This window comes from Balaenoptera ricei, chromosome 15, assembly GCF_028023285.1.
Source record: "Balaenoptera ricei isolate mBalRic1 chromosome 15, mBalRic1.hap2, whole genome shotgun sequence".
In the NCBI taxonomy this organism is placed as follows: domain Eukaryota; kingdom Metazoa; phylum Chordata; class Mammalia; order Artiodactyla; family Balaenopteridae; genus Balaenoptera; species Balaenoptera ricei.
The window spans coordinates 52,467,762-52,495,417 of NC_082653.1; the positions used below are offsets into that span (position 1 = coordinate 52,467,762).

Consider the following 27,656-nt stretch of genomic DNA (forward strand, 5'->3'; position numbering starts at 1 on the left):
TATAGGAGGGTACATTCATGTACTTGAAGTAGGAAAGATTTCTTAAACAAGGCACAAAAATAACTAACCATCAGGAAAAGACTGATAAATAATGACATTAAAATTAAGACACCATGAAGAGAATGAAAGGAGAAGCTACAGAGTGGGAGAGGATGCTCGATACATTTAACCTGCAAAAGGCTTGTATCCAGAATATTTAAAGAATTCATAAAATCAATTATATATCATACTTTATAGTAAAGAAAAAAACAGGCAAAAATAGGCACTTCATGAAAAGACATATCCAAATAGCCAATAAACATATGCAAGCTAGAAGAAAATGAAGTGACATAGTTAAAGAAAGTACTGAAAGAAAAACCTTGTCAACTCAGTGTTCTATATCCAGGGGAAAATTAGGGAGAAATGAAGACTCTCTCAAACCAAAGCGACAGAATTGATTGCTGGGAGACATTACGAGAAATGTTGAGTTCTTCAAGCAAAAACAGTATCATATCAGACAGAAGCTTGGATCTGCACAAAGAAATTAAGAGCACTGAAAATTGAAAATACAGTTTATTTTGTCTTTTGTGGAGTTTTCTGGCTCTAAAAGAGAACTGACTGTCTAAAGCAAAAGTGGTAGCAATGTATTGTGTTTATAGCTTATGTGAAAATAAAATGTATGACAACAGTAGCAAAGGGTGGGAGGGAAGAACTGGAAACTGGAAATTGTTGTAAGATCCTCATGCTACACATGAAGTAGTATAATATTATTTGAAGATAGACTAATTAAAGATGATTTTAAACCCTACAACAACACTAAAAAAATTTTTAGAGTTATAAGTAATAAATCGATAGTGGAAATAAAATGGAATCATTAAAAAAAATCCCCATTAATGCAAGAAGAAGAGGAAAAAAGAAACAAAGAAAAGTTTGAACCAAATAGAAAAGAGCTGGCAAAGTGGTAGATTTTAATCCAATCAATAATCACATTAAACGTGAATAATCTAAACATACCAATTAAAAAGAGACTCTCAGTTTAGATAAAAAGGCAAAACCCAACTAGATGCTGCCTACAGACAAAGATGACGGTGAAGTTGTAAAGGAGGTGTGCATATTTGGGGTTTTGGGGGTTACTGATTTGGGTGGTAGTTGTACAAAGTACTTCCTTTGTAATTGCTTGTTAAACTCCATTTTATATACTTGATATGTATATTCCCAATAAATAAATAAAGTTAACTGGCAATCAAATGTCTGCTGAGGTGGGGAAGGAGCCTTGTCTCTTTCTTCTTTTCGGACACTGCAGACTTACACTGAACAAGGATGCACCTGGCTTTCACAAACTAAGTGTGCTGACTGTTTACGGCAGCTGAGGTTTGCGAGACCTGTCTGTAAGCCGTGGTGAAAGGCAAGGCTCTCGATTGGCACAAAGACAGACACAAGTCATAGAATCTCATCTCAGGAAGGGCCTCAGAGGTTTCCTGGCCCCTCGCCCCTCACAGCATGGCCTGTGCACCAGCAGCATCAGAACCCTCAGAGAGCTTGTTAGGAATGCAGACTCCCAGGCCCATCCAGACACACTTAATCAGAACAAAATCCCCAGGTGATTAGTGAGTACAGGAAAGTTTGAGGAGCACCGTTCTAGCCCATCTGTCTGCTCACCAGTATTTGAACGTCTCCTCTGGTGTTGCTAGTTACCACCTCCTCAATCCTGCCGTGTGGCAGCAGATGCAGGGTATCTTGGATGCTTTACATGAGAAGCTTAGTCAGCTTGCATTCAGATTAGACACTTGGCATCACAAAGGATACTTATCTTTATACGCACCCAGGAATTGGTCCCAAGCCCATCCTCAGCACTCCTTTCTTCATGGCATATGTATGTATTGAGCAGCTGCTGCATATGAGGCCCTGGGTCAGATGTTGGAGATACTGAGATAACCTGACAGTCCCTGGCCCCAAGCTGGGGTTGGCAATAAGTGAGCAGATTCACAGTGCGGAGTGAGACCTTCAATGCTCACAGTTAGCGCAGGGTGCCCCAGATGCACGTGGGTTAGACATATAACCCAAGAGAGTGAGTATACATGCTTGCTGGGGAAGGAGATACCTGTGCTGACCTACCAAGTAAGAATTAACCAAGCAAAAAAGGTGGGGAGGAGTAGGAAGGGCTTTCCTGACAGCATGTGCAAGAGTGTGAAGATGTGTCTCAGATGACCAAATTTCTACTTCTTGGTGCCAAAGAATCATTTTGCCGATAATAAGAATGTTTTATTAGGGATTCCCTGTCAGCCCAGTGGTTAGGACTCAGCGCTTTCACGGCTGGGCCCAAGTTCAATCCCTGGTTGGGGAACTAAGATCCCACAAGCTGTGTGGCATGGTCAAAAAAACCAAAAAACAAACAAAAACAAAAACAAAAAAGTTTTACCTTCTTTGAGAAACCAACAACTAGCTTTTCTTTTCCTGTGCCTAACTTTTGTCCCTTAATACCCCAGACATGAATAGTCCAGTCTTCTCATTGGCTTGTTCTCCAACTGCTTGATTGGAAAGTTCTGGTAACTTTTCTCTGTCTTCGATGTGGTGACTGTTTTCCTTCCTTTGGAATAGGCACAGGCATCCAATGGAGGAACATGGGCAGTATAGGAGGAGAGTTTAACTTCACTCAGGTGCTGCTGATGCTACTGCTGGACTCTCTCTTATATGGCTTGGTGGCCTGGTATGTGGAGTCCGTCTTCCCAGGGGTGTATGGTACACCCAAACCTTGGTACTTCTTTCTCATGGTGAGTACTGATGCTGCTGTTTTATAGATTGACATTAGAATTTTTATAGCTCATCATCAATATTCCTATCCCTCTTTGTGGTGTTGGTTGCAACCTCAAACTCCTGGAAATCTAAGTGCAGTTCTCTAACCTGGATTCACCCCAAACCTATCAACTTGTGGTTGCCAAGGGAGCATAATTAACAAGTCTGTCTCTCTGACTCTTGCCCCACTGCTGATACCCTGTGCAGAGTCCCCTTAAGAGTGCCTGTGACTGTCTCACATGTGCCCACTTGAGTGGCAGGCCCTGCATTCTCTCACAGAATGGCACCCCAACAAGGTAGAGCCCTCAGGACTCCTCGGCCTTTTTCCTCTTTGGGCTGGTGACAAGGCCCTGAAGCTCTTTGAGACACCTCTGTGACCTGGGGGCATGGGCACGGGGCACAGCTTTCGTTGACAAGCCCATGAAGCTCTCCAAATCTTTTCTCTCCTATGGTGAGTAAATTTTTCCTACAAAGTTGAACCCATCATGCCTGATTCAGTCCTCTTGCAGATTCAGTCTGATCCCATCTGAATTGCACAGGTACTCACTTCAGGCCTCGGCAAAGGCTGCCATGCTTGCCCTTCTTGGTCTGTGGAGAAATGGGTAGATTGTTAACGCCAGTATTTCTCCAGGCCTCAGCCCACAGGGGTGCTGACTGCCAACACGACAGCTTCCCCAGTACACCAGGAGTGTGGATACGAGGCATCATTTGTAGCTCCATCCTCCGGACCACGGGTTGTAGGTTGAAATGCAGTTTATTAGTAGTAAGTCTGTGAGCAAATTCTTGACTTCTTCAGGCACCATTAAGTGTTCGATACCAGGAAACTCCGGTGGGTGAGGCTGGGGTGGGGATGGGGGGAGGGAAGTGTGAGAATTTAATTTACCAAAATATTTATCTTCCAGAAGAAGAGAGCCAATTCACCTAAATGTATTAATGCAAGTTGACTTCCTCTCTAGCCCTCCTACTGGCGTGGAGAACTTATATCCCTTACGAATTCAGTGCTGGAGTTGGGGGATCCTCAGAAAGCTCTGTAAAGCAAGTTCATTCAGGAAGAGCCTACTGATTTGATAAAAGGAATTGAAATCCAACATCTATACAAGGTATCAGCTCACAAATCTTCTTCCAAGGACTTGAGAAATAGTGCATAGAGGCTTCTGTTTTATTCTGACAGTGGTTACAAGGTACATTTTGTGATAGATTTTTAATTCCCTTCTGTAATGTTATCCTCAAAATTAGGAGTATAATGTAAAATGTCCTGTTTTCTGTCATAAAGTTAAATGACTGGATGGAGGGTCTAGGTGATCGTTCTTGAAAAAGTCTCGCAAATGCCAAACATCTCTTGTTGGGGACACCCTGGAACTCAGTCATTTGATGGCTGACTTTGATCCACCAGTGTTTTTACATAACCAAATCAAATAGTAAACCAGATTTCACTGCTGGCTTCCAGATGCAGAAGTGTTTGTTCTTTCACCAGTGTCTGCTGAGTCCTGCATTGACTAAGGACTCCCCTGACAGGATGATTGGCTATAAGCTCTGTACCCTGGTGTGTCCTCCAGAGCATTATTTTTTTGTTTGGAATCTTCCATTCTTCAAATACGATGAGCCTAAGGAGAAGCAGTGTCCTCTGTATGACTGATACAAGGTCACAGTCAAGGTGCTAGCTCAATACTTTGTGTCGCCTCCTTGGCCTATGGGATCAAGTGGATCACATGCTGGCCCAGGGGCTCCACAGCATGGGGGATCATCCCAGCTCCTTTACATACTGTGGTAGCAGCTTGGAATGCTCCAGTCTTCACCCAATTTATTGTAGCTTCAATAAGCAGGGATTTCGTTTCCTCTTTTCACATAACAAGCAGTCTGCAGGCACATGGTTCTGGCATGATTTCAGCTGCTCAGCAAAGCCGTCCCAGACCCCTGCTCTTTCTGCTCACTTGCTTTCATTTATTTTCCCTGGGCCAGTGGAAGCACATAGCTCTCATCTTCGTGCTTGTCATTTCCCGGTTGCAAGATGGCTGCTGTCGCTCATCTATAGGGAAAGATAAGAGCGAGGGGCTTTCTTTTAGGAGGACTTCTTCCTTCTTTCCTTCCTTCCTTCCTTCCTTCCTCCCTTCCTTCCTTCCTTCCTTCCTCCCTTCCTCCCTTCCTTCCTTCCTCCCTTCCTCCCTTCCTCCCTCCCTTCCTTCCTTCCTTCTTTTCTGCCCTTCGGTAGATCACCCCTGATTCTTATTGCCCAGAATTCTGCCACATGTCCACCTCAACTGCAAAAGGGAGACTGAGAAGTTAGGGAAGAGGACCGTCACACTTGATTCAAAATAATCATACCAGATGGATGTGGGGGCAGGAGAAGTGTGCCAAATTCCTTTCCGCAGCACCCTGCTCCCAAACACAGTTAGATAAATGGTGGGAAGAAGTGATGTCTAAGTTTCACCCAACTATAATGTCTGTACTCCAGACCCCAAGTCCAGTCCAGATGCAATTAGACAGGACAGAAATTGGCTAAGGCGTGGACAGAAATTGTCTAAGGCCTAGACTGAAATGTGATGTATCTCTGCAAGTGGCATTATGGGTGATTTTATTTTCTTCCTTATACTCATATATGAATTACTTGTATAATAAGAAAAAAATAAATGGTATTTAAAATACTGGAGACATTTGATTTAGAAAACAGGACGGTCTGTCTGGTGTTCTCTTCCTAGATCAACACCACCCACAAAAGAGGCAGGGTGCCGTTTCTCAGGGGATTAGCCAGGCAGTGCAGAGCAAGGTGTGGCTTGAGAAGCAGGGAGGTCTCGTTCAAGCTCGGAGCCCTTCGTCCTTGCGCTCTGGCCTCTGTGGTTCAGCTGCTCTACCACCAGGCTCCAGAGGCCAGGGAAACTCCCCTGGTGTTGCTCCCCATCATGGTCCTCAGTAGCTCCAGGCAGCTAAACTCTGAAAGAAGGAGCTCCCTTATGGATTTCCACTTGGAGTCCCACTGATGAACTTTCGGAGGAAATTGGTGTGGGTGCTCGGCCTGTCATAGGTTCTTCAGAAATGCCACATGCGTGTGCATATTACACTGTCAGTCAGAGTTGGCTTTTCAACAGGTGTTCTACAAGGGAAGGGATGAACACATGGCAGTCAAAGATCTGACCATGAACCTGTACCAAGGGCAGATCACTGTTCTCCTGGGGCACAAGGGAGCAGGCAAAACCACCACCTGCGGCATGCTCACAGGTATGTGTGTGGGGTCAGCCCTCCCGAGGAAGCGCTGAAGAAATTGTTGATCCAGATCTAGATGTTTTGGCTCCATCTCCTCTCATCAGATTTCACTGGCACCTTTGTTTGTTGTTTGTTTTTTTACTATCTATGTAGAGGTGCCTGGTTGTTCACATTACCCTGTAGCAGGAAAAGGGAATCTTTGACTCTTTTGGTCAGTCTGAGGAACTTAGTTTCAAACACTATCAGGAAGCTGTGAACACTGCTTAGCATGTTTCCTTCCAGGTAGAACTTTCCGGTACAGTGAGGCACCACTAATCTCTCAACCAAATATTTCATCCACTTACTTTTGATTGCCAGGGGCACTTTTAGAATGATACCTGGTGAATTATTCTAAAATTATCTGTTTCAGAATAGTTTTTTTTTTAAACAATTAGCAAAGATTATTATTATTATTTTATTTATGGCTGTGTTGGGTCTTCGTTTCTGTGCGAGGGCTTTCTCTAGTTGCGGCGAGCGGGGGCCACACTTCATCGCGGCGCGCGGGCCTCTCACCACCGCGGCCTCACTTGTTGCGGACCACAGGCTCCAGACGTGCAGGCTCAGTAACTGTGGCTCACGGGCCCAGGCTGCTCTGCGGCATGTGGGATCTTCCCAGACCAGGGCTCGAACCCGTGTCCCCTGCATTGGCAGGCAGACTCTCAACCACTGCGCCACCAGGGAAGCCCAAAAAAAGACTTTTAAATTCACTGTAGAGTAGTATCACTTTTTTTCCCTTTTCCCCCAAACACTCATGGTGCTTTATTATCCACAACCAAAATGGAAGATCTGAAAACCCCAATCAGTGGGTAATTTGGCAGTAAGTATCAAAAACCTTTAAAGTCTTGTCCCCCTTTTGACCTACTAGATCTACCTGTATTGACTTAGACTAAGAAAACAATTGGGGAATCAGGCAAAGTTATATCACATGGGCTTCCCTGGTGGCGCAGTGGTTGAGAATCTGCCTGCTAATGCAGAGGACACGGGTTCAAGCCCTGGTCTGGGAAGATCCCACATGCCGCGGAGCAGCTAGGCCCGTGAGCCACAACTACTGAGCCTGCGCGTCTGGAGCCTGTGCTCTGCAACAAAAGAGGCCACGATAGTGAGAGGCCCGCGCACTGCGATGAAGAGTGGCCCCCACTTGCCACAACTAGAGAAAGCCCTCGCACAGAAACGAAGACCCAACACAGCCAAAAATAAATAATTGATTAATTAATTTAAAAAAAATCTTAATGTTGAAAACATCAAGATTTGTCAAAATTATTAAAAAAAACAAACAAAGTTATATCACATGTTTATACTTGTGAAGAATTGCAAATAACCTAAATATCTACCAGTATGGGTTGAATAAATAAATAGGATATATTCATAACAATGAAATCTTTTTTTGCCTTTAAAAATTGTATAGATTCTGTTGATGTAGACAAATGGCCTCAATTGTTGTATGAAAAAGCCAGTTAAAAAACCAGAATTTATATTTTCCCATTTTTAGTAAAATATTAATGTGTGAGTCAGTATATGCATAAAAAATACATAAAGTTACATAGCACAATGTTAGCAGTTGTCTTTTTATGATGGGATTTGTATAACCTTTGTTTTCTTATGCTTTCTTCTCCAACTTTGTTGCAATAGAAATTTATTGTCCTTTTTCAATATGAAAAATATCCTTAAAATAAGAAAATGTGAATAAAGACAAAGATAGTATACAGATGAGCAGCCTGCAAAGTTTTACACTGACATACATTTGGCAGTGAGTGCATTCATTCAGTGGGATTTATTTGGAATTTATTGGGAAGGAATCAGAGATGAGTCAGTCATGGATCATGCCTTCAAGGATCCCAATTTGAAACTTTTAGGTGCCAGAAATACTTTTCTCCTTGACCATATTTACTTATGCATCCATATTATTACTTTTTAAAATTGAAGTATAGTTGATTTACAATGTTGTGTTAGTTTCAGGTGTACAGCAAAGTGATTCAGATATGTGTATATATATATATGTATATATAGGTACATATATATATACACACACACACATATATATTCTTTTTCAGATTCTTTTCCATTATAGGTCATTACAAGATATTGAATATAGTTCCCTGTGCTATACATTAGGTCTTTATTGTTTCACTGTTTATAGGAAAATAGATATAGTTTATCTATCTATGGTTGTTTATAGTAATGTGTGTATGTTAATCCCAAACTGCTAATTTCCCCCCCCCCCCATTTCCCGTTTGGTAACCACAAGTTTGTTTTCTATGTCTGTGAGTCTATTTCTGTTCTGTAAATAAGTTTATTTGTATCATTTTTTTTTAGATTCCACATATAAGTGATATCATATATTTGTCTTTCTCAGTCTTACTTCACTTAATATGATAATCTCTAGGTCCATCCATGTTGCTGCAAATGGCATTATTTCATTCTTTTTTATGGCTGAGTAATATTGCATTGTATGTATGTGTGTGTGTGTGTGTGTATATATATATATATATATATATATATATATATATATATATATATATATATATATATATACACACACACACACAGACACACCACACCTTCTTTATCCATTCTTCTATTGATGGACACTTATGTTGCTTCCATGTCTTGGCTATTGTAAATAGTGCTGCAATGAACATTAGGGTGCATGGAGCTTTTGGAATTAGAGTTTTCTCTGGATATATGCCCAGGAGTGGGATTGCTGGATCATATGGTAACTCTATTTTTAGTTTTTTGAGGAACCTCCATACTGTTATCCATAGTGGCCGCACCAATTTACATTCCCACCAACAACGCAGGAGGATTCCTTTTTCTCCACACCCTCTCCAGCATTTATTATTTGTAGACTTTTTGATGCTGACCATTCTGACTTGTGTAAGGTGATACCTCACTGTAGTTTTGCTTTGCATTTTTCTAATAATTAGCGATATTGAGCATCTTTTCATATGTCTGTTGGCCATCTGTATGTCTTCTTGGTAGAAGTGTCTATTTAGATTTTCTGCCCAGTTTTTGATTGAGGTTTTTTTTTATATTAAGCTGTATAAGTTGTATATTTTGGAAATTAATCCCTGTCTATTTAGATTTTCTGCCCAGTTTTTGATTGAGGTTTTTTTTTATATTAAGCTGTATAAGTTGTATATTTTGGAAATTAATCCCTTGTTGGTAGCATCTTTGCAATATTTTCTCCCATTCCATAGGTTTTTTCATTTTGTTTATGGTTTCTTTTGCTGTGCAAAAGCTTTTAAGTTTAATTAGGTCCCATTTGTTTATTTTTGTTTTTGTTTCCCTTGCCTTAGGAGACAGATCCAAAAAAATTATTGCTACAATTTATGTCAAAGAGTGTTCTATGTTTTCTTCTAGGAGTTTTACAATATCCGGTCTTACATTTAGATCTTTAATCTATTTTGAGTTTTTTTTTTGTATATATATGGTGTGAGAAAATGTTCTAATTTCCTTCATTTACATGTAGATGTCCAGTTTCCCCAGCATCGCTTCCTGAAGAGACAGTCTTTTCTCCATTGTATATTCTTGCCTCTTTTATCATAGATTAATTGACCATAAGTGCATGGGTTTATTTCTGGGATTTCTATCCTGTTCCATTGCTCTATGTGTCTGTTTTTGTGCCAGTACCATACTGTTTTCATTACTGTAGTTTTATAGTATAGTCTGAAACCAGGGAGCATGATTCCTCCTGCTCCGTTCTTCTTTATCAAGATCATTTTGGTTATTCAGGGTCTTTTGTGTTTCCGTACAAATTTAAAAATTTTTTGTTCCAGTTCTGTGAAAAAATGCCATTGGTAATTTGATAGGGGTTGCACTGAATCTATAGATAGCCTTGGGTAGTATGGTCATTTTAACAATAATAATTCTTCCAATCCAAGAGCACTGTATATCTCTTTACATCTCTTTGTGTCATCTTCAATTTCTTTCATCAGCGTCTTACAGTTTTCCAAGTACAGGTTTTTTATCTCCTTAGGTAGCTTTATTCTTAGGTATTGTGTTCTTTTTTATGCACTGGTAAATGGGATTGTTTCCTTCATTTCCTTTTCTGATATTTCATTGTTAGTGTATAGAAATGCAACAGATTTTTTGGTACTAATTTTGTATCTTGCAACTTTACCAAGATATGTGTCCATATCATTTTTTTTAATTAAAAAAATTTTTTTTTAAATTTTTGGTTGCATTGGGTCTTCGTTGCTGCACACAGACTTTCTCTAGTTGCATCCAGTGGGGGCTACTCTTCTTTGCAGTGCACAGGCTTCTCATTGTGGCTTCTCTTGTTGTGGACCATGGGATCTAGGCATGCGGGCTTCAGTAGTTGCGGTTCTTGGGCTCTAGAGTGCAGGCTCAGTAGTTGTGGCACACAGGCTTATTTGCTCCGTGACATGTGGGATCTTCCCAGACCAATCCCCTGCATTGGCAGGCGGATTCTTAAACACTGCACCATCAGGGAAGTCCTCCATATTATTACTTAATGCTTATAGCCATGTAATTTGCTTTAAGAACACTTATGTGTGTTTTATACAGTTAACCAGATTGGAACTCATCAAAAGCAGGAAGGACATCTCCCATCTCTACTACCCCCAGATGTCCTCATACACTGTTATAGAACATATACTCCTTGGATGTTACTGACTATGACACGAAGAATAGGGTAGTATGTGTGAGAACAAGCAAACAAAGCAGAGGACATCATTAAGCCTTTGCACTGTTGTGGCTCTGAATGACAATGATTTTAGGATATTATGTCTTCCACTTGCTTCTAGGTCTTATTTCCCCTTCAAGTGGACAGGTATATATCAATGGATATGAAATTTCTCAAGACATGCTTCAAGTCCGGAAGAGCATGGGCTGGTGCCCCCAGCATGATATCTTGTTTGATAACTTGACTGTAGCAGAACATCTTTATTTCTATGTTCAGGTGAGTCAGTGGGTGAAAGACTTGGTTTCCTCTGTATCCTTTCTTGAGGATGGTAAGATATCCTGCAGCTCTCTGACTCAACCTCAGAGGGACTTGAAACCTCTTATGGACACTATTCCCTAAACATTCAGGAAGAGGAAGGGGTGTGACATTTAAGATTTTTTAGTTAAAGGATTTCTAGAAAGTGTTGTTTTAATTTAATTCTTTACTTCTTTTTAGATGAAATTCACATAACATAAAATTCACCATTTTACAATACAAAATTTAGTAGTTTTAAAAATTATATTCACAATGTTGTGCAACCATCACCACTATCTAATTGTGGAACATTTTCATCACCCCAAAAAGAAACCTGGATCCACTAGCAGCCACTCCCTCTTCTTCCTTCACCCCAGCTGCTGGAAACCACTAATCTGCTTTCTGTCACTATGGATTTGACTCTTCTGAGTAGTTCATATGAATGGAGTCATACAAAATGTGACCTTCTGTGTCCAGTTTCTTTCACTTAACATAATGTTTTCAAGATTTATCCATGTTGCAGCAAGTATCAAAACTTCACTCCTTTTAATGGCTGAATAGTATTCCATTGTATGGAATTGTATGTGATATCTTGTTTATCCGTTCATCAGTTGATGGACATCTGGGTTATTTGTACCTTTTGGCTATGTGAATAGTGCTATGAATATTAGTCTTCAAGTTTTTGTTTAAACACCTTTCAGTTCTTAGGGATGTATACCTAGTAGTGAAATTCATGGGTCATAAGATCTAACTCTGTGTTTAACTTTTTTTTAAACTTTCTGAGGTACTTCCATTCTAGTAGCTGTGAATTGGTATCACATTGTGGTTTTGATTTGCATTTCCCGAATGACTAATGATATTAAGCATATTTGCTTATGTGCCATTTGTTTATTTCTTTGGAGAAATGTCTATTCAAGTCCTTTGCTCATTTTTCAATTGGGTTGCTTATCTTTTTGTAGTTTAGTTGTGAGAATTTTTTTAATGTATTCTATATGGTAGACCCTTATCAAATATATGATTTGCAAAAACTTTCTCCCATTCTGGGCATTATCTTTTCCCCTTGTTGATAATGTTCTCTGATGCACAAAAGTTTTAAATTTTGATGAAATTCAACTTATCTATTTTTTCTTTAGTTGCTTATGCTTTTGATGTCATATTTTAAAAAGTGTTGTGGGACTTCCCTGGTGGCACAGTGGTTGAGAATCTGCCTGCCAATGCAGGGACACAGGTTCGAGCCCTGGTCTGGGAGGATCTCACATGCTGCAGAGCAACTGACCCCATGTGCCACAACTACTGAGCCTGTGCTCTAGAGCCTGGGAGCCACAACTACTGAGCCCGCATGCCGCAACTACTGAAGCCCTCATGCCTAGAGCCCGTGCTCCGCAACAAGAGAAGCCACTGCAATGAGAAGCCCACGCACCACAACGAAGAGTAGCCCCTGCTCGCCACAACTAGAGAAAGCCCGCACGCAGCAACGAAGACCCAACGCAGCCAAAAATAAATAGCAAAATAAAATAAATAAATTTAGGGGCTTCCCTGGTGGCGCAGTGGTTGAGAGTCTGCCTGCCAGTGCGGGGGACGCGGGTTCGGGCCCTGGTCTGGGAGGATCCCGCGTGCCGCGGAGTGGCTCGGCCCGTGAGCCACGGTTGCTGAGCCTGCGCGTCTGGAGCCTGTTCTCGGCAACGGGAGGCCGCGTTGGTGGGAGGTCCGCGCACCGCGATGAAGAGTGGCCCGCGCACGGCGATGAAGAGTGGCCCCCACTTGCCGCGGCTGGAGAAAGCCCTCGCGCAGAGGCGAAGACCCAACACAGCCATACATACATACATACATACATACATACATACATACATAAAAAAAAAAAAAAAGAATGTAAGCAGACAAGAAAAGCATTAAAAAAATAAAAAATAAAAAAAAAATAAATAAATTTATTAAAAAAAGAACTAATGTTTGAAACTCTTAGAACGAAACATAGGTGTAAATCCTATGCAATGCTTTTTATTTTTAAAATTTATTTATTTATTTATTCATTTTTGGTTGCTTTGGGTCTTCGTTGCTGCGCGTGGGCTTTCTCTAGTTGTGGCGAGTGGGGGCTACTCTTCGTTGCGGTGCGTGGGCTTCTCATTGCGGTGGCTTCTTTTTTTGGGGAGCATGGGCTCTAGGATCACAGGCTTCAGTAGTTGTGGCACGAGGGCCCAGTAGTTGTGGCTCTCGGGCTCTAGAGCGTAGGCTTAGTAGTTGTGCCGCATGGGCTCAGTTGCTCTGCAGCGTGTAGGATCTTCCCGAACCAGGGCTCGAACCCGTGCCCCCTGCATTGGCAGGCGGATTCTTAACCACTGCGCCACCAGGGAAGCCCCATACGTTAGTTCTTACATTTAGGTCTTTGATTCATTTTGAGCTAATTTTTATATGGTGTGAGGTAGGTGTCAAATTCATTCTTTTGCATGTGGATATCCAGTTGTCCAGCACCATTTGTTGAAAAGACTGTTCTTTCCCCATTGAATGGTCTTGGCACCTTTGTCAAAAATCAATTGACCAGGGGACTTCCCTGGTGGCGCAGTGGTGCAGAATCCGCCTGCCAATGCAGGGGACACGGGTTCAATCCCTGGTCAGGGAATTAGATCCTGCATGCCACAACTAAGAGCTTGCATGCCGCAACTAAAAAAAAAGATCCCACATGCTTCAACGAAGATCCCTCATGCCACAACTAAGACCTGGCGCAGCCAAATAAATAAATAAATATTTTAAAAAAGAATCAGGACCAGCCAAAAGAAGAGACATATAGGGTGATGTCTGGGAGGGTCCCAAATGAAAAGCTTCCGTGTCTTCAGAATGTGTCACGCTCCTGGCACATTGCTATATAGAGGGTAGCTCACCTAAGCTTCAAGTGTCTAGTTTTTACTGGGGTTTCATTACATGGCCGTGAATGATTGAATCATGGACCTCGTGACTGAGCTCAGCCTGCAGTCTTTCCCTCCCAGCTGATTGGGAGGTCAGATTGATATCACGGCTCAAAGCCCCAACCATCATATCACATGGTTGGTCTTTTTGGTATGACCAGCCCAGATCTTGATCACCTCATTAGCATAAACTCAGGTGTGGCCTGAGGGTACTACCAGCAAAGACACCCCTATCACTCCAAGGATTTAGATGCCCCTCCCATTAACTGGGGACAGAGGCCAGCCAGATTCTTTATTATACAACACTTACATTGATTTTTAATATGCTGAACCTTCCTTGCATTCCTGGGATAAATCCCACTTGGTCATGGTGTATAATCCTTTTAATATGCTGCGGTACTTAGTATTAATAAGTCATATATTCAAGTACAGGTTTCTGGTAACTGACTGTACTGCTGAACTGAATGAATAAACATTTTCAGAACTCTAATGAAAAACTGATGAACTCATAAAAGTGCTAACAAAAGATCAAGATGAAAAAAAAATTAATTACATGGGACTGAGTGAACTGATGAGGATGAGTATAATTTTTGTGACTTTCTGTTTGAATTAAAAAAAAAAAAATCCCACAGGGACTCAGAGGCAAAGAATATACAAATTAATTTTCACTGCAAAGTAAAGGAGCTGCTACAGTGGAGGATTACTGGACTGAATGTCAATATTATGACATAGTATGAGTGTGTTTCATGTTTGGTAATTGCAATCATTGTTGCTTTTGTTGTGCTCATCCATGTACAATGCTTGATGTCAGTCTATTTATCTCTTGTAAAAAAAAAAAGAAAAAAAAAGTCATATATTTAAATGGTTCAAGATACAAAAGCCGGGAATTCCCTGGCAGTCCAGTGGTTAAGGCTCCGCATTTTCACTGCCAAGGGCCCGGGTTTAATCCCTGGTCAGGGAACTAAGATCCCACAAGCCTCATGATGTGGGAAAAAGAAAAAAAAAAAAAAGATGCAAAAGCCTTTTGTTTATCCCTTTCCCTGAAGGTAGTAAGTTTATTGTGTATCTTTCTTATGTACAGTTTATGTATATACAATAGTCCCTGCTTATTGCGGGGGATTTGTTCCAAGACCAACAGTGGATGCCTGAAACCTCAGATAGTACCAAAGCCTATATATACTATGTTTTTTCCTATACATACATACCTATGACAAAGTTTAATTTGTAAATTAGACACAGTAAGACATTAAACCAATAGCTAGTGGGAAGCAGCCACATAGCACAGGGAGATCAGCTCAGTGCTTTGTGACCACCTAGAGGGGTGGGATAGGGAGGGTGGGAAGGAGGGAGACGCAAGAGGGAAGAGATATGGGGATATATGTATATGTATAATGGATTCACTTTGTTATAAAGCAGAAACTAACACACCATTGTAAAGCAATTATACTCCAATAAAGATGTTAAAAAATAAAAAAATTTAAAAAAAACCAAAACAATAACTAATAATAAAATAGAACAATTATAGCAATATACTGTAATTAAAGTTATGTGAATGTGGTCTTGCTTTCTCTCTCTAAGAATATCTTATTGTACTGTACTTACCCTTCTTGTGATTTGAGATGATAAAATGCCCATGTGATGAGATGAAGTCAGGTGAGTGATATAAGCATTGTGACACAGCATTAGACTGTTGACCTACTGACAATACATCAGAAGGAGAATCATCTGCTCCAAGTGATCCTGGATCATCTAGTTATGACAACGTCGATGGTTGGATGTCAAGGGCAGACGATGTCGATGGTTGGGGATCCCGAGCAGGACAGAGCTGGATGGCACAGGATTTCAGAGTTCAAGATACTCAGAACGGTGCACAATTTAAAACTATGAGTTGTTTATTTCTGTAATTTTTTAAAATTTATTTACTTATTTATGTATTTTTTGGCTGCATTGGGTCTTCGTTGCTGTGCACGGGCTTTCTCTAGTTGCGGTGAGCGGGGGCTACTCTTCGTTGCGGTGCACGGGCTTCTCATTGCGGTGGCTTCTCTTGTTGCAGAGCACAGGCTCTACATGCTCGGGCTTCAGTAGTTGTGGCATGCAGGCTCAGTAGTTGTGGCACATGGGCTCAGTTGCTCCGCGGCATGTGGGATCTTCCCGGACCAGGGCTCAAACCCGTGTCCCCTGCATTGGCAGGCGTAGTCTTAACCACTGCGCCACCAGGAAAGTCCCCTATTTCTGTAATTTTTCATTTAATATTTTCAAACCACAGTTGACTGTGGGTAGTGGGTAACTAAAACTGTGGAAAGCGAAACCTCAGATAAGGGGGGACTGCTGTACAAGCAAAATGCTTGTTGGACACGCCAGCCTCCCGTCAGAAGCCCCTGCCAGATCTCTGTCCTCTGCTATTTTAGCTGAAAGGCTTGTTGTGCCAGAAGTGCCCTGAAGAAATCAAATGCGTGCTGCACATCCTCAGTCTGCAGGACAAACGGGACTCCCGGAGCAGGTTCCTGACCGGGGGAATGAGGCGCAAGCTCTCCATTGGCATCGCCCTCATCGGCATCGCCCTCGTCGGCATCGCCCTCATCGCAGGCTCCAAGGTAGGGGGTGGCAGGGCCTGGCTTCCTGAAAGACACAGGTCAGGGCCCCCACATGCAGTAGAAAAACACTTTGGGTCAGCAGGGCCCAGAAGTATCACTTTCTAGTTCCCACTTGGCCTGGGCTGGCTGCAGGCCCTTCAGCCATGGCCCAGGCACCTCAGCTCTGGACGCCCTGGATGGGCAGTCTGGTGTGGGTGATACTGCTGAATCTTCATTGACCTCCAGTCACATGGGGCCTGCAGCGCAGCCAGCCGGGGCCTGGGACGTGACTCTGCCGTCATCACAAGGCCATTCCTCTGCCCTTCAGGTGCTGATGCTGGACGAGCCAACCTCAGGCGTTGACGCCATCTCCAGGAGGGCCATCTGGGACCTTCCTCAGCAGCACAAAAGTGACCACATCATCCTGCTGACCACCCACTTCATGGATGAAGCCGACCTGCTGGGAGACCACATTGCCATCATGGCCAAGAGGGAGCTGCAGTGCTGCGGGTCATCTCTGTTCCTGAAGCAGAAATATGGTGAGCGGCCGCAGGCAAGCAGCGGGGCAGGCAGCCGAAACTCCATTCTGTGTGGGGTCAGCGTTGCTGGTCCAGTGTGCTGGAGAAAGTATCCACTGGTAACGTTCCTGAAGGGCCACTGAGATCAGGCAGGGAGAGGCCTTCTCTAGACATCCTGTTCTGCTACCTGTGGGTAAAGACCCGAGGCCCCAGGCAGAGGGCCTTGTGAGAACGAAGAAGGAATGAAGCAGAAAAAATCTCTGAGACTTGGAGTCAGAAGGCCTGTGTTTGAGTTCCACTCTGGTAGTTTACTCCCTTTTCATCCTTTCTACCAAGTTAGTTCCTCCTTTTTTGGCCTTAGTTTTCTGATCTATACAATGGAGATTAAGATACCATGTTCCTCAAAGTGGGAGCTAGTGCATGCAAAAGCGTGAGTTGTTACTTCCACAACTGGGTGTACTCCTCATCAGGATCCCACCACAAACATCCTCCCCTTGTTTTCCTGGACCCCCAGCCCTCTGGGTTTCCCTCTTATGTCTCTGACTGCTCCTTTGCATCACTTCTACTTCTAAACATGGAAGTGCCTTGGTTGCTTTACTATTCTTTCTCTGCCCACTGACTTAGTGATCTCATCCAGTGTCCTGACTTTAAATACTTACCTGGCTGAAAAACGTATGTATCTCTGGCTGGACCTCTCAACTGAACTCCAGATTTGTGTATTTAACTGCCTACTCCACACATCCACATAGACAGTGAACAGACCTGAAAGACTTGTCCAAAACCTGTGCAGAGCTGAGCTCCAGCTCTTTACTGCCAAACCATCTCCCCCACAGTAAAGGCAGCTCCATTCTTCTAGGTGCTTGGCCAGAACCTTGGGGGCTCCCTGATCCTCTGTCTCTCATAGCCCATAACTGATCCATCTGCAAACTCTAGTGACCTTGCCTTCCTCCCACCTCTACCACTTGTTAGCGCCCTGGTCCAGGCTGCCATTCTTCTACCTGCATTATTGCAGTTGCTTCTAACCCACCCCTGGTCTCTGCCCAGTTGTCAGAATGAGTGTGTCACTCTTCTGCTCAGTCCACCAATGACTTCCTGTCCCACTGAAAGGAAAAGGCAGAGTCCTGGGAGTGGCCCAAAGGCCTTGCTTGGCCTGGTCCTATTACCCCGACCACATTTCCTAAAGTTCTTCAGCTGCTTTGCTCTGCTCCTGCCTCATGGCCCCCTTTCTTATCCAGCATACTGGGCCTGCTCCTTCCTCCGGGCCACACATTGCCATGCCTTCTCCTCTTCCTTAGGTCTTCAGTCCTTTTACAGATGTCACATTCTCAGTGAGGCTTTCCTTGTGACCCTGTTTAAAGTCACAATCCCCGATACTCTGTATCCCCTCCCCTGTTCATCTTTCGCCTTAGCACTTGTCACTAATATACTCTAAATTTTACTTGTTTATCTTATTATCTGTCTCACATCCCTTTAAGGAAAGCCCCTTGAGAGTAGGGATCTTTGACTATTTGGTCCACTGCTATGTGCTCAGTGCCTAGAAGAGTGCCTGTCACATCATGAGAGCTCAATGAATGTTTGTTGAATGACTGCATTGCCAGCAGTGCAGTAACAAGTGTTACTAGTAATTTCTGAAAGAATGTTTAGAATACCATAAGGTATGTATCCTCAAAAACATAATTTAATTATGATAGAGGTATGCTTGTTCTTAACCTTAATGTTCAAGGGCCCTACCTACTAAGTTTTCACTTCCCCACATTAGTTATCACTTAAAGAGAGTGTTGCCCTTAATACAACCCTCCTTTATTTTGCCTAGCATTGCTAAATGTGCTATTATCACCTCCCAACTATGGAGTAGAAGGTAAGACTCAAGAGTAGCATTATAGACCGTCAGAGGCAAGTTCACTGTGGTTTAAATTCAACCCCGCAGGGCTCACCAGCTTCTCTATCCTGTGGAGCTATCCTGTTCTAGGATATAGAACACTAAATGTGACTAAAAAGGGTAAAACTGTTTCATGATCTTTTAACTGTTGTTTCAGGTGCAGGATATTATATGACTTCAGTGAAAAAACCTCACTGTAACACAGAGAAGATTTCTCATCTGATTTATCAACACACACCAAATGTAATTTTCCAGTCTAGCACTGGTGAAGAAATAACATTTATACTTCCTAAAGAGAGCGTGCACAGGTATGGACCTGAGAGGACTGGAGTAATTGTTTGCATGTACTGAGTGTGCAGTTGTCTCTCCTATCCCTGTCCTCGCCAAGGGCACTCGAAGCTGTAATGGTCTGGATCCCTAGGCCTTTGGTATTTCCTAGAAAGACACCACACCCCAGCCAGAGTGCACTTGAAAATACAGGACTCTGATCATGTTTCCTCCTCCTTAAAAACCCTTGATGGTTCCCAGTTGCCTTCAGGTTAAAATCAAATTCTTTAAGATGGCTTTAGAGGGGCCCTTGATTGTGTGAACTCTAATTACATGCACCCAAGTAACTGAGCTCAGATGAAGAGTTTACTTGATTTTCCTCTAAATTACAGTTGACCCTTGAACAACACAGGTTTGAACTGCGTGGGTCCACTTACACACAGATTTTTTCAATAAATAGGTTACTATGGTACTAGTACATTACTACACTATCCCCGTTTGGTTAAATCTGCAGATGTGGAACATTTGGATATGGAAGGCTGACTATAAAGTTATAAGTGGATTTCTGATGTGGGGTGGGAGCAGAAGTCAGCCCTGTAATTATCTCAGACCTCAGATTGGTTCCTAACACTTCCCTCTCTCCCTCTCCTCAGTCCCCATGTTGCTTTCAGATAGGAATCTTACCTTATACTTCATTGAGAAAATAAACACCATCCAACAAGAACTCTATTTTATCCCTATCACAAACCTACAAACTTGCTTGCTTCGTCACCAGCCCAAGTACCCACCCACCTCATCTTCTCAAGAGTTCACTTGTTTGATAATTTCCTCTCTCATCTACATCACCAACTTCTCTCTCTTTGGGTCATTTCCATGAACATATTAGTGTGATCTGGAAAAACACTCTCTTGAGCCTACCTGTCTTTCCAGCCACCACTCCATGCCCTGCAACCCTGCACAGTCAAAACTCTCTAAAAATGGGCCAAGCATGTTGCCTGCTTTATCTCATCACCCATGCATTACTCAGTCTACTTCACAGTGGCTTTCAAACCCTTCCATCCAAACTGGAAAAATGCCTATTCAGATCTTCTGCCCATTTTAAAATCAGGTTGCTTTTTCTTTGATATTGAGTTGAATGAGCTGTTTATACATTTTGGATATTAACCCCTTATCAGTCATATACTATTTGCAAATATTTTCTCCCATTCAGTCGTTTATCTTTTTGCTTGTCAATAGTTTCCTTTGCTGTGCAAAAGCTTTTAAGTTTAATTAGGTCCCATTTGTTTATTTTTGCTTTTGTTTCCTTTGCCTTAGGAGACAGATCCAAAAAAATATTGTTACGATTTATGTCAAAGAGTGTTCTGCCTATGTTTTCTTCTAGGAGTTTTATGACTTCTGGTCTTACATTTAGGTCTTTAATATATTTTGAGTTTATTTTTGTATATGATGTGAGAAAATGTTCTAATTTCACTCTTTTACATGTAGCTGTCCAGTTTTCCCAGCACAACTTAATGAAGAGACTGTGTTTTCCCCATTGCATATTCTTGCCTCCTTTGTTGTAAATTAATTGACCATAGGTGCATAGGTTTATTTCTGCATTCTGTATTCTGTTTCATTGATCTATTTGTCTGTTTTTGTGCCAGTACCATATTGTTTTGATTACTGTAGCTTTGCATGATACCTCTAGCTCTAGACTTCTTTCTCAAGATTGCTTTGGCTATTCAGGGCCTTTCGTGTTTCCATACAAATTTTAGACTTATTTGTTCTAGTTCCGTCAAAAATGTCATTGGTATTTTGATAGAGATTGCATTGAATCTGTAGATTGCCTTGGGTAGTATGGTCATTTTAATAATAATAATTCTTCCAATCCATGAACACAGTATATCCACCTCTTTGTGTTGTCTTGAATTTCTTTCATTAGTGTCTTATAGTTTTCCAAGAACAGGTCTTTTATCTCCATAGGTAGGTTTATTCCTAGGTATTGTGTTCTTTTTTATGTGACAGTAAACGGGATTGTTTCCTTCATTTCTCTTTCTGATAATTTGTTGTAAGTGTATAGAAATGCAATAGATTTCTGTATATTAATTTTGTATCCTGCAACTTTTACCAAATTCATTGATGAGTTCTAGTAGTTTTTTTGGTGGCATCTTGAGGATTTTCTATGTATAGTCATTTTCACAATATTGATTCTGCCTATCCAAGAACATGGTATATTTTTCCATCTGTTTGTGTCATCTTCGAATTCTTTCATCAGCATCTTATAGTTTTCTTAGTACAGGTCTTTTGTCTCCTTAGGTAGGTTTATCCCCAAGTATTTTATTCTTTTGATGTGATGATAAATGGGATTGTTTATTTAATTTCTCTTTCAGATCTTTCGTTGTTAGTGTATAGAAATGCAACAGATTTCTGTGTATTAATTTTGTATCCTGCAACTTTACCAAATTCATTGAGGAACTCTAGTAGTTTTCTGGTAGCATCTTTTGAATTTTTATGTATAGTATCATGTCATCTTCAAACAGTGACAGTTTTACTTCTTCCCTTCCAATTTGGATTCCTTTTATTTCTTTTTCTTGTCTGATTGCTGTGGCCAGTACTTCTAATACTATGTTGAATGAAAGTGGTGAGAGTGGGCATCCTTGTCTTATTCCTGATCTGAGAGGAAATGCTTTCAGCTTTTCACTGTCAAGTATGATGTCAGCTGTGGGCTTATCATATATGGCCCCATTATGTTGACGAATGGTCCCTCTATATCCACTTTGTGGAGAGTTTTTATCATAAATGGATGTTGAATTTTGTCCAAAAGCTTTTTCTGCATCTATTGAGATGATCATATGGTTTTATTCTCTAGTTTGTTAATGTGGTGTATCACATTGATTGATTGAACCAACCTTGCATCCCTGGGATAAATCCAACTTGATCATGATGTATGAACCTTTTAATGTGTTGCTGAATTCAGTCTGCTAATTTTTTTTTTCACACACACACACACTGTATTTTATTTTTACAAGAGATAGACTGACATCAAGCATTGTACATGGATGAGCACAACAAAAGCAACAATGATTGCAATTACCAAACATGAAACACACTCATACTATGTCATAATATTGACATTCAGTCCAGTAATCCTCCACTGTAGCAGCTCCTTTACTTTGCAGTGAAAATTGATTTGTATATTCTTTGCCTCTGAGTCCCTGTGGGATTTTTTTTTTTAATTCAAACAGAAAGTCACAAAAATTATACTCATCCTCATCAGTTCACTCAGTCCCATGTAATTAATTTTTTTTTTCATCTTGATCTTTTGTTAGCACTTTTATGAGTTCATCAGTTTTTCATTAGAGTTCTGAAAATGCTTATTCATTCAGTTCAGCAGTACAGTCAGTTACCAGAAACCTGTACTTGTCAGAGTCTTTTCCATGATTTTCTTGAAGATGAAAACCTTTTATAGGAACATATTTGCAAAAGCATCAGAGTACACCCAGAACTGTCTGTAAATGACAAAAGACTTAAAAATGACCACGGTTAAAGATTTGATGAAAGTTCATAATAATGCAGTTGACAAGAAAATTAGTTATTTCTGAGATATACATTTTAAAGTAATAACTAGGATTATGACTTATAACATTATACCAGAACATATAAGATTTTTAGAAATTTCATGTAATGTCTGAAACATTTATATTAACATATTTCCATACAAATAACCCAATGAAAGTTTAGTATTAGTTGTTTTGTTTGTTTGTTTTTTTATACTGCAGGTTCTTATTAGTCATCAGTTTTATACACATCAGTGTATACATGTCAATCCCAATCGCCCAAATCAGCACACCACCATCCCCACCCCACTGCAGTTTTCCCCCCTTGGTGTCCATATGTCTGTTCTCTACATCTGTGTCTCAACTTCTGCCCTGCACAGTTTGCTAATATTTTATTGAGGATTTTTGCATCTATGTTCATTAGTGATATTGGCCTGTAATTTTCTTTTTTTGTGCTGTATCTTTATCTGGTTTTGGTATCAGGGCCTTGTAGATAGAGTTTGGAAGCATTACTTCCTCTGCAATTTTTTGGAATAGTTTGAGAAGGATTTTTCTTCTCTAAATGTTTGGCAGAATTCACCTGTGAAGACATCTGGTCCTGGACTTTTGTTTGTTGGGAGGTTTTTTTTGTTTGTTTTGTTTTGTTTTTATTGATTCAATTTCATTACTGGTAATTGGTCTGTTCATATTTTCTATTTCTTCCTGTTTCAGTCTTGGGAGATTGTACATTTCTGTGAATTTGTCCATTTCTTCTAGGTTGTCCATGTTATTGGTGTATAATTGTTCATAGTAATGTCTTATATTCCTTTGTGTTTCTGTGGTGTCCATTGTAACTTCTCCTTTTTCATTCTGATTTTATTGATTTGGGCCCTCTCTCTTTTTTTCTTGATGAGTCTGGTTAAAGGCTTATCAATTTGTTTATCTTTTCAAAGAAACTGCTCTTAGTTTTATTGATTATTTTCTATTTTTTTGGTCTTTATTTCATTTATTTCTGCTCTAACATTTATGATTTATTTTCTTCTACTAAATTTGGGTTTTGTTTATTTTTCTTCTTCTGGTTCCTTTAGGTGTAAGTTTTGATTGTTTATTTGAGATTTTTCTTGTTTCCTGAGGTAGGCTTGTATCACTATAAACTTCCTTCTTAGAACTGCCTTTGCTGCATCACGTACATTTTGGATTATTGTGTTTTCATTTTCATTTGTCTCCAGGTATTTTTTAATTTCTTCTTTGATTTCTTCAGTGACTCATTCGTTGTTTAGTAGCCGATTGTTTAGCCTCCAGGTGTTTGTGGTTTTTGCAGTTTTTTTCGTGTAGTTGATTTCTAGTCTCATAGTGTTTTGGTCAGAAAAGATGCTTGATATGATTTCAATTTTCTTAAACTTACCAAGACTTGTTTTTTGGCCTGGCATGTGATCTATCCTGGAGAATATTCCATGTGCACTTGAAAAGAATGTGTATTCTGCTGCTTTTGGATGGAATGTTCCATATATATATATATATATATATATATATACAGAGAGAGAGAGAGAGTCCATCTGGTGTAATGTGTCATTTAAGCCCAGAGTTTCCTTATTGATTTTCTGTCTGGATGGTCTGTCCATTGATGTAAGTGGGGAGTTAAAGTCCCCTAGTATTATTGTGTTACTATCAGTATCTCCCTTTATGTCTGTCACTATTTGCTTTATATATTTAGGTGATCCTATATTGGGTGCATATATATTTACAATTGTTATATCTTCTTCTTGGATTGATCCCTTCATCATTATGTAATGTACTTCTTTGTCTCTTGTTACTGTCTTCATTTTAAAGTCTATTTTGTCTGATATAAGTATTGCTACCCTGGCTTTCTTTTTATTTCCATTAGCATGGAATACCTTTTTCCATCCCCTCATTTTTAGTCTGTGTGTGTATTTAGATCTGAAGTCTCTAGTAGGCAATGTATAAATGGGTCTTGTTTTTGTATCCATTCAGCCACTCTGTCTTTTGATGGGAGTATTTAGTCCATTTACATTTAAAGTAATTATTTGTACTTATTGCCAATTGTTAATTGTTTGGGGGTTGTTTTGTAGTTCTTTTTTGTTTCTTTCTTCTTCTTTTGCTCTCTTTCCTTGTGATTTGATGACTATCTTTATTGTTCTATTTGGATTCCTTTCTCTTTTTTGTGAGTATATCTATTACAGATTTTAGGTTTGTGGTTACCATGAGGTTAATGTATAGCAAACTATATCTATATATCTATATCTATAATTTCAAGTTGCTGATCTCTTAAGTTGGAACGTATTTTAACAACCCTGCATTTTTACTTCCCCCCACCAATGTTTACTGTTTTTGACACCATATTTTACATCTTTTTGTTTTGTGTATCCCTTAACTACTTATTGTGGATATAGATGGTTATACTACTTTTGTCTTTTAACCTTCCTAATAGCATTATAAGTGGTTGACTTAGTACCTTTACTGTATATTTGCCTTTACTAATGATATTTTTCCTTTCATAATTTTCACATTTCTACTTGTGACCTTTTCTTTTTGCTTAGAGAAGTCCCTTTAACATTTCTTGTAAAGCTAGTTTTGTGGTGCTGAACTCTTTTAGCTTTTATTGTCTGTAACACTATTGATCTCCCCATTAAATCTGAATGACAGCCTTTCTGGGTAGAGTATTATTGGTTGTAGGTTTTTCCCTTTCATCATTTAAAATATATTGTGCCACTCCCTTCTAGCCTGCAGAGGTTCTGCTGAAAGTCACCTGATAGCCTTATGGGAGTCCCCTTGTACATAACTTGTTGCTTTTCCCTTGCTGCTTTTAATATTTTCTCTTTGTCTTTAATTTTTGCCATTTTAACTACAATGTGTTTTGGTGTGGTCTTCTTTGGGTTGGTCCTGTTTGGGACTCTCTTACTTCCTGGACCTGAATATCTGTTTCCCTTCCCAGGTTAGGGAAATTTTCAGGTATTATGTCTTCAAATATGTCCTCAGTCCCTTTCTCTCTCTCTCTTTTCCTTCTGGGACCCCTGTAATGTGAATGTTAGTACACTTGATATTGTCCAAGAAGTCTCTTAAACTGTCCTCATTTTAAAAAATTCTTGTTTCTGTTCAGCTTGAGTGATTTCCGTTACCCTGTCTTCCAGTTAGCTGATCCATTTTTCTGTATTGTTTAATCTACTGTTGATTCCTTCTAGTGTATTTTTTTACTTCAGTTATTGTATTCTTCAGCTCTGTTTGGTTCTTCTTCATATTTTCTAACCCCTTGTTAAACTTTTCACTGTGTTCACCCATATTTCTCCTGAGTTCTTTGAGCATCTTTAGGATAATTACCTTGAACTCTTTGTCAGTTAGTGACTTCACTTAGTTCTGTTTCTGGGGTTTTATCTTGTTCCTTCATTTGGAAAATATTCTTCTGTCACCTCATTTTGCCTAATTCCAGCTGTTTTTATTTTTATGTATTTGATAGATTGGTCACATTTCCTGATCTTGGAGAAGTGGCCTTAGGTAGGGGACATCACATCCTATGCATCCCAGCAGTGCACTCCTGTCTGGTCACCAGAGCTCTATGCTCTACAGGTGTTTCCTATGTGGGCTATGTGTGCTCTTCTGTTGTGGCAGGCTGGCTACTATGGGCAGTCTAGTAGGTGTGGCTGACTCCCAGTCCAGTTGTTGCCAGGCTCCCACAGAAGTTATTTACCTTTTCAGCACTGTCCTCAGCGAGCCGTTGAGAGGATTCACAGAGTTAATATATGGAAAAGGGCTTAGAATGGCCCCTGGCATTTAGTAAGCACTCCAAAAATAGTACTGTTATTTCTTCTTGCTCAAAATAAAAGATATTAATTAATATTTACTTTGCATCTGCAATGTGCTAGGTATATGTTTGATTTATCCTTACAGAAAGTTTTTGAAGTAAATGCTATTATGCTCATTGTTCAAGTTCAGAGTCATGAAGCTAGAGAGGGACAGAGTTGAGATTTGAACAAAAATATTCTAGACTCCATAGGCCATGCTTTTTCCTCTGTAGAAAGCCAATGGTCATAATGAGGGATTCACCTTCCACCACTGAGGAATAAAACTGTTCTTCCGTCCCAGGTTTGAATCTCTATTTACTGACTTGGAACTGAGGCAGGAAGAGCTGGGCATTGCCAGCTTTGGGGCCTCTGTCACCACTATGGAAGAAGTCTTCATTCGGTAAGCAAGTACAAAACTATAGACTCCAGGAATCTTAGTGTTGGAAGGGATTTTAAACATTGCCCTGTGCTTGAATCCTTTCTATAACATCCTCACTGAATGGTCTTCCAGCCTCTGACTAGTACTTCCAATAATAGAGATATTGGTTAATGCAGAAACTATTGAATGTAATATCACCCAACAAACAAAATTTTAACATAAATTTCTAGGAATGAAAATCAAAAAAAATATTATACCAGTTGGGATACTTTTGATTGTAAGTAACAGATAACCCACACTCAGCTGGTTTATTAGGAAGGTTTATTATTTCATTTAAAAAGATTTCCCAAGTTAGGGCAGCTCTGAGATTGGCTGATTCATCCACCAAGCTATTTGAATGTAATGAAGCAGGGATGCTGGCTCAATGCTAGGAAGGCTTTGAGGGGGCATTCCAGGTAAACTACCCAAGAGGCCACACTAGGCCATAAAGTGGCAAGAAGAACAGGTGAGTATTTTACCCAGTCTGGTAATATTTGTCTTCTAAATGGAATATGTAGGCTATTTACGAGTATTACTTATGATACATTAAAATTTATATCTATCATTTTATATTTTATACTAGTCCTACTTAGTCTATATGGCTTATTCTCTCCCTTTTTTGGATTATTTTTTCTCATTCTATAATTTCCTCCCTACCCCACACTAGCTGGAAACTATATATTCTTATTTTATTATTTTAGTGGTAAGCCTAGATATTGAGATACACATATGTAATTTATCAAAGTCTCAGGTGAATTAGTATCTTTCCTATGCTCCTGGAAAATACCAAGACCTTGGAACACTTTAATTTTATTCACACACATCCCACCATCACCACCTTATA

At 40.3% G+C, this 27,656-nt stretch overlaps 1 protein-coding gene across 1 annotated transcript in view; it reads left to right on the forward strand.

The window, feature by feature from the left end:
- Positions 1-27,656, forward strand: part of LOC132349863 (ATP-binding cassette sub-family A member 17-like) — an 83,718-nt gene that overhangs the window by 20,682 nt on the left and 35,380 nt on the right. Inside the window, 8 exon segments of the mRNA XM_059898685.1 lie at positions 2,578-2,750; positions 3,729-3,872; positions 5,856-5,985; positions 10,776-10,930; positions 16,254-16,439; positions 16,747-16,957; positions 18,973-19,123; positions 26,696-26,794. Of these exon segments, the coding sequence (XP_059754668.1) occupies positions 2,578-2,750; positions 3,729-3,872; positions 5,856-5,985; positions 10,776-10,930; positions 16,254-16,439; positions 16,747-16,957; positions 18,973-19,123; positions 26,696-26,794 (1,249 nt within the window).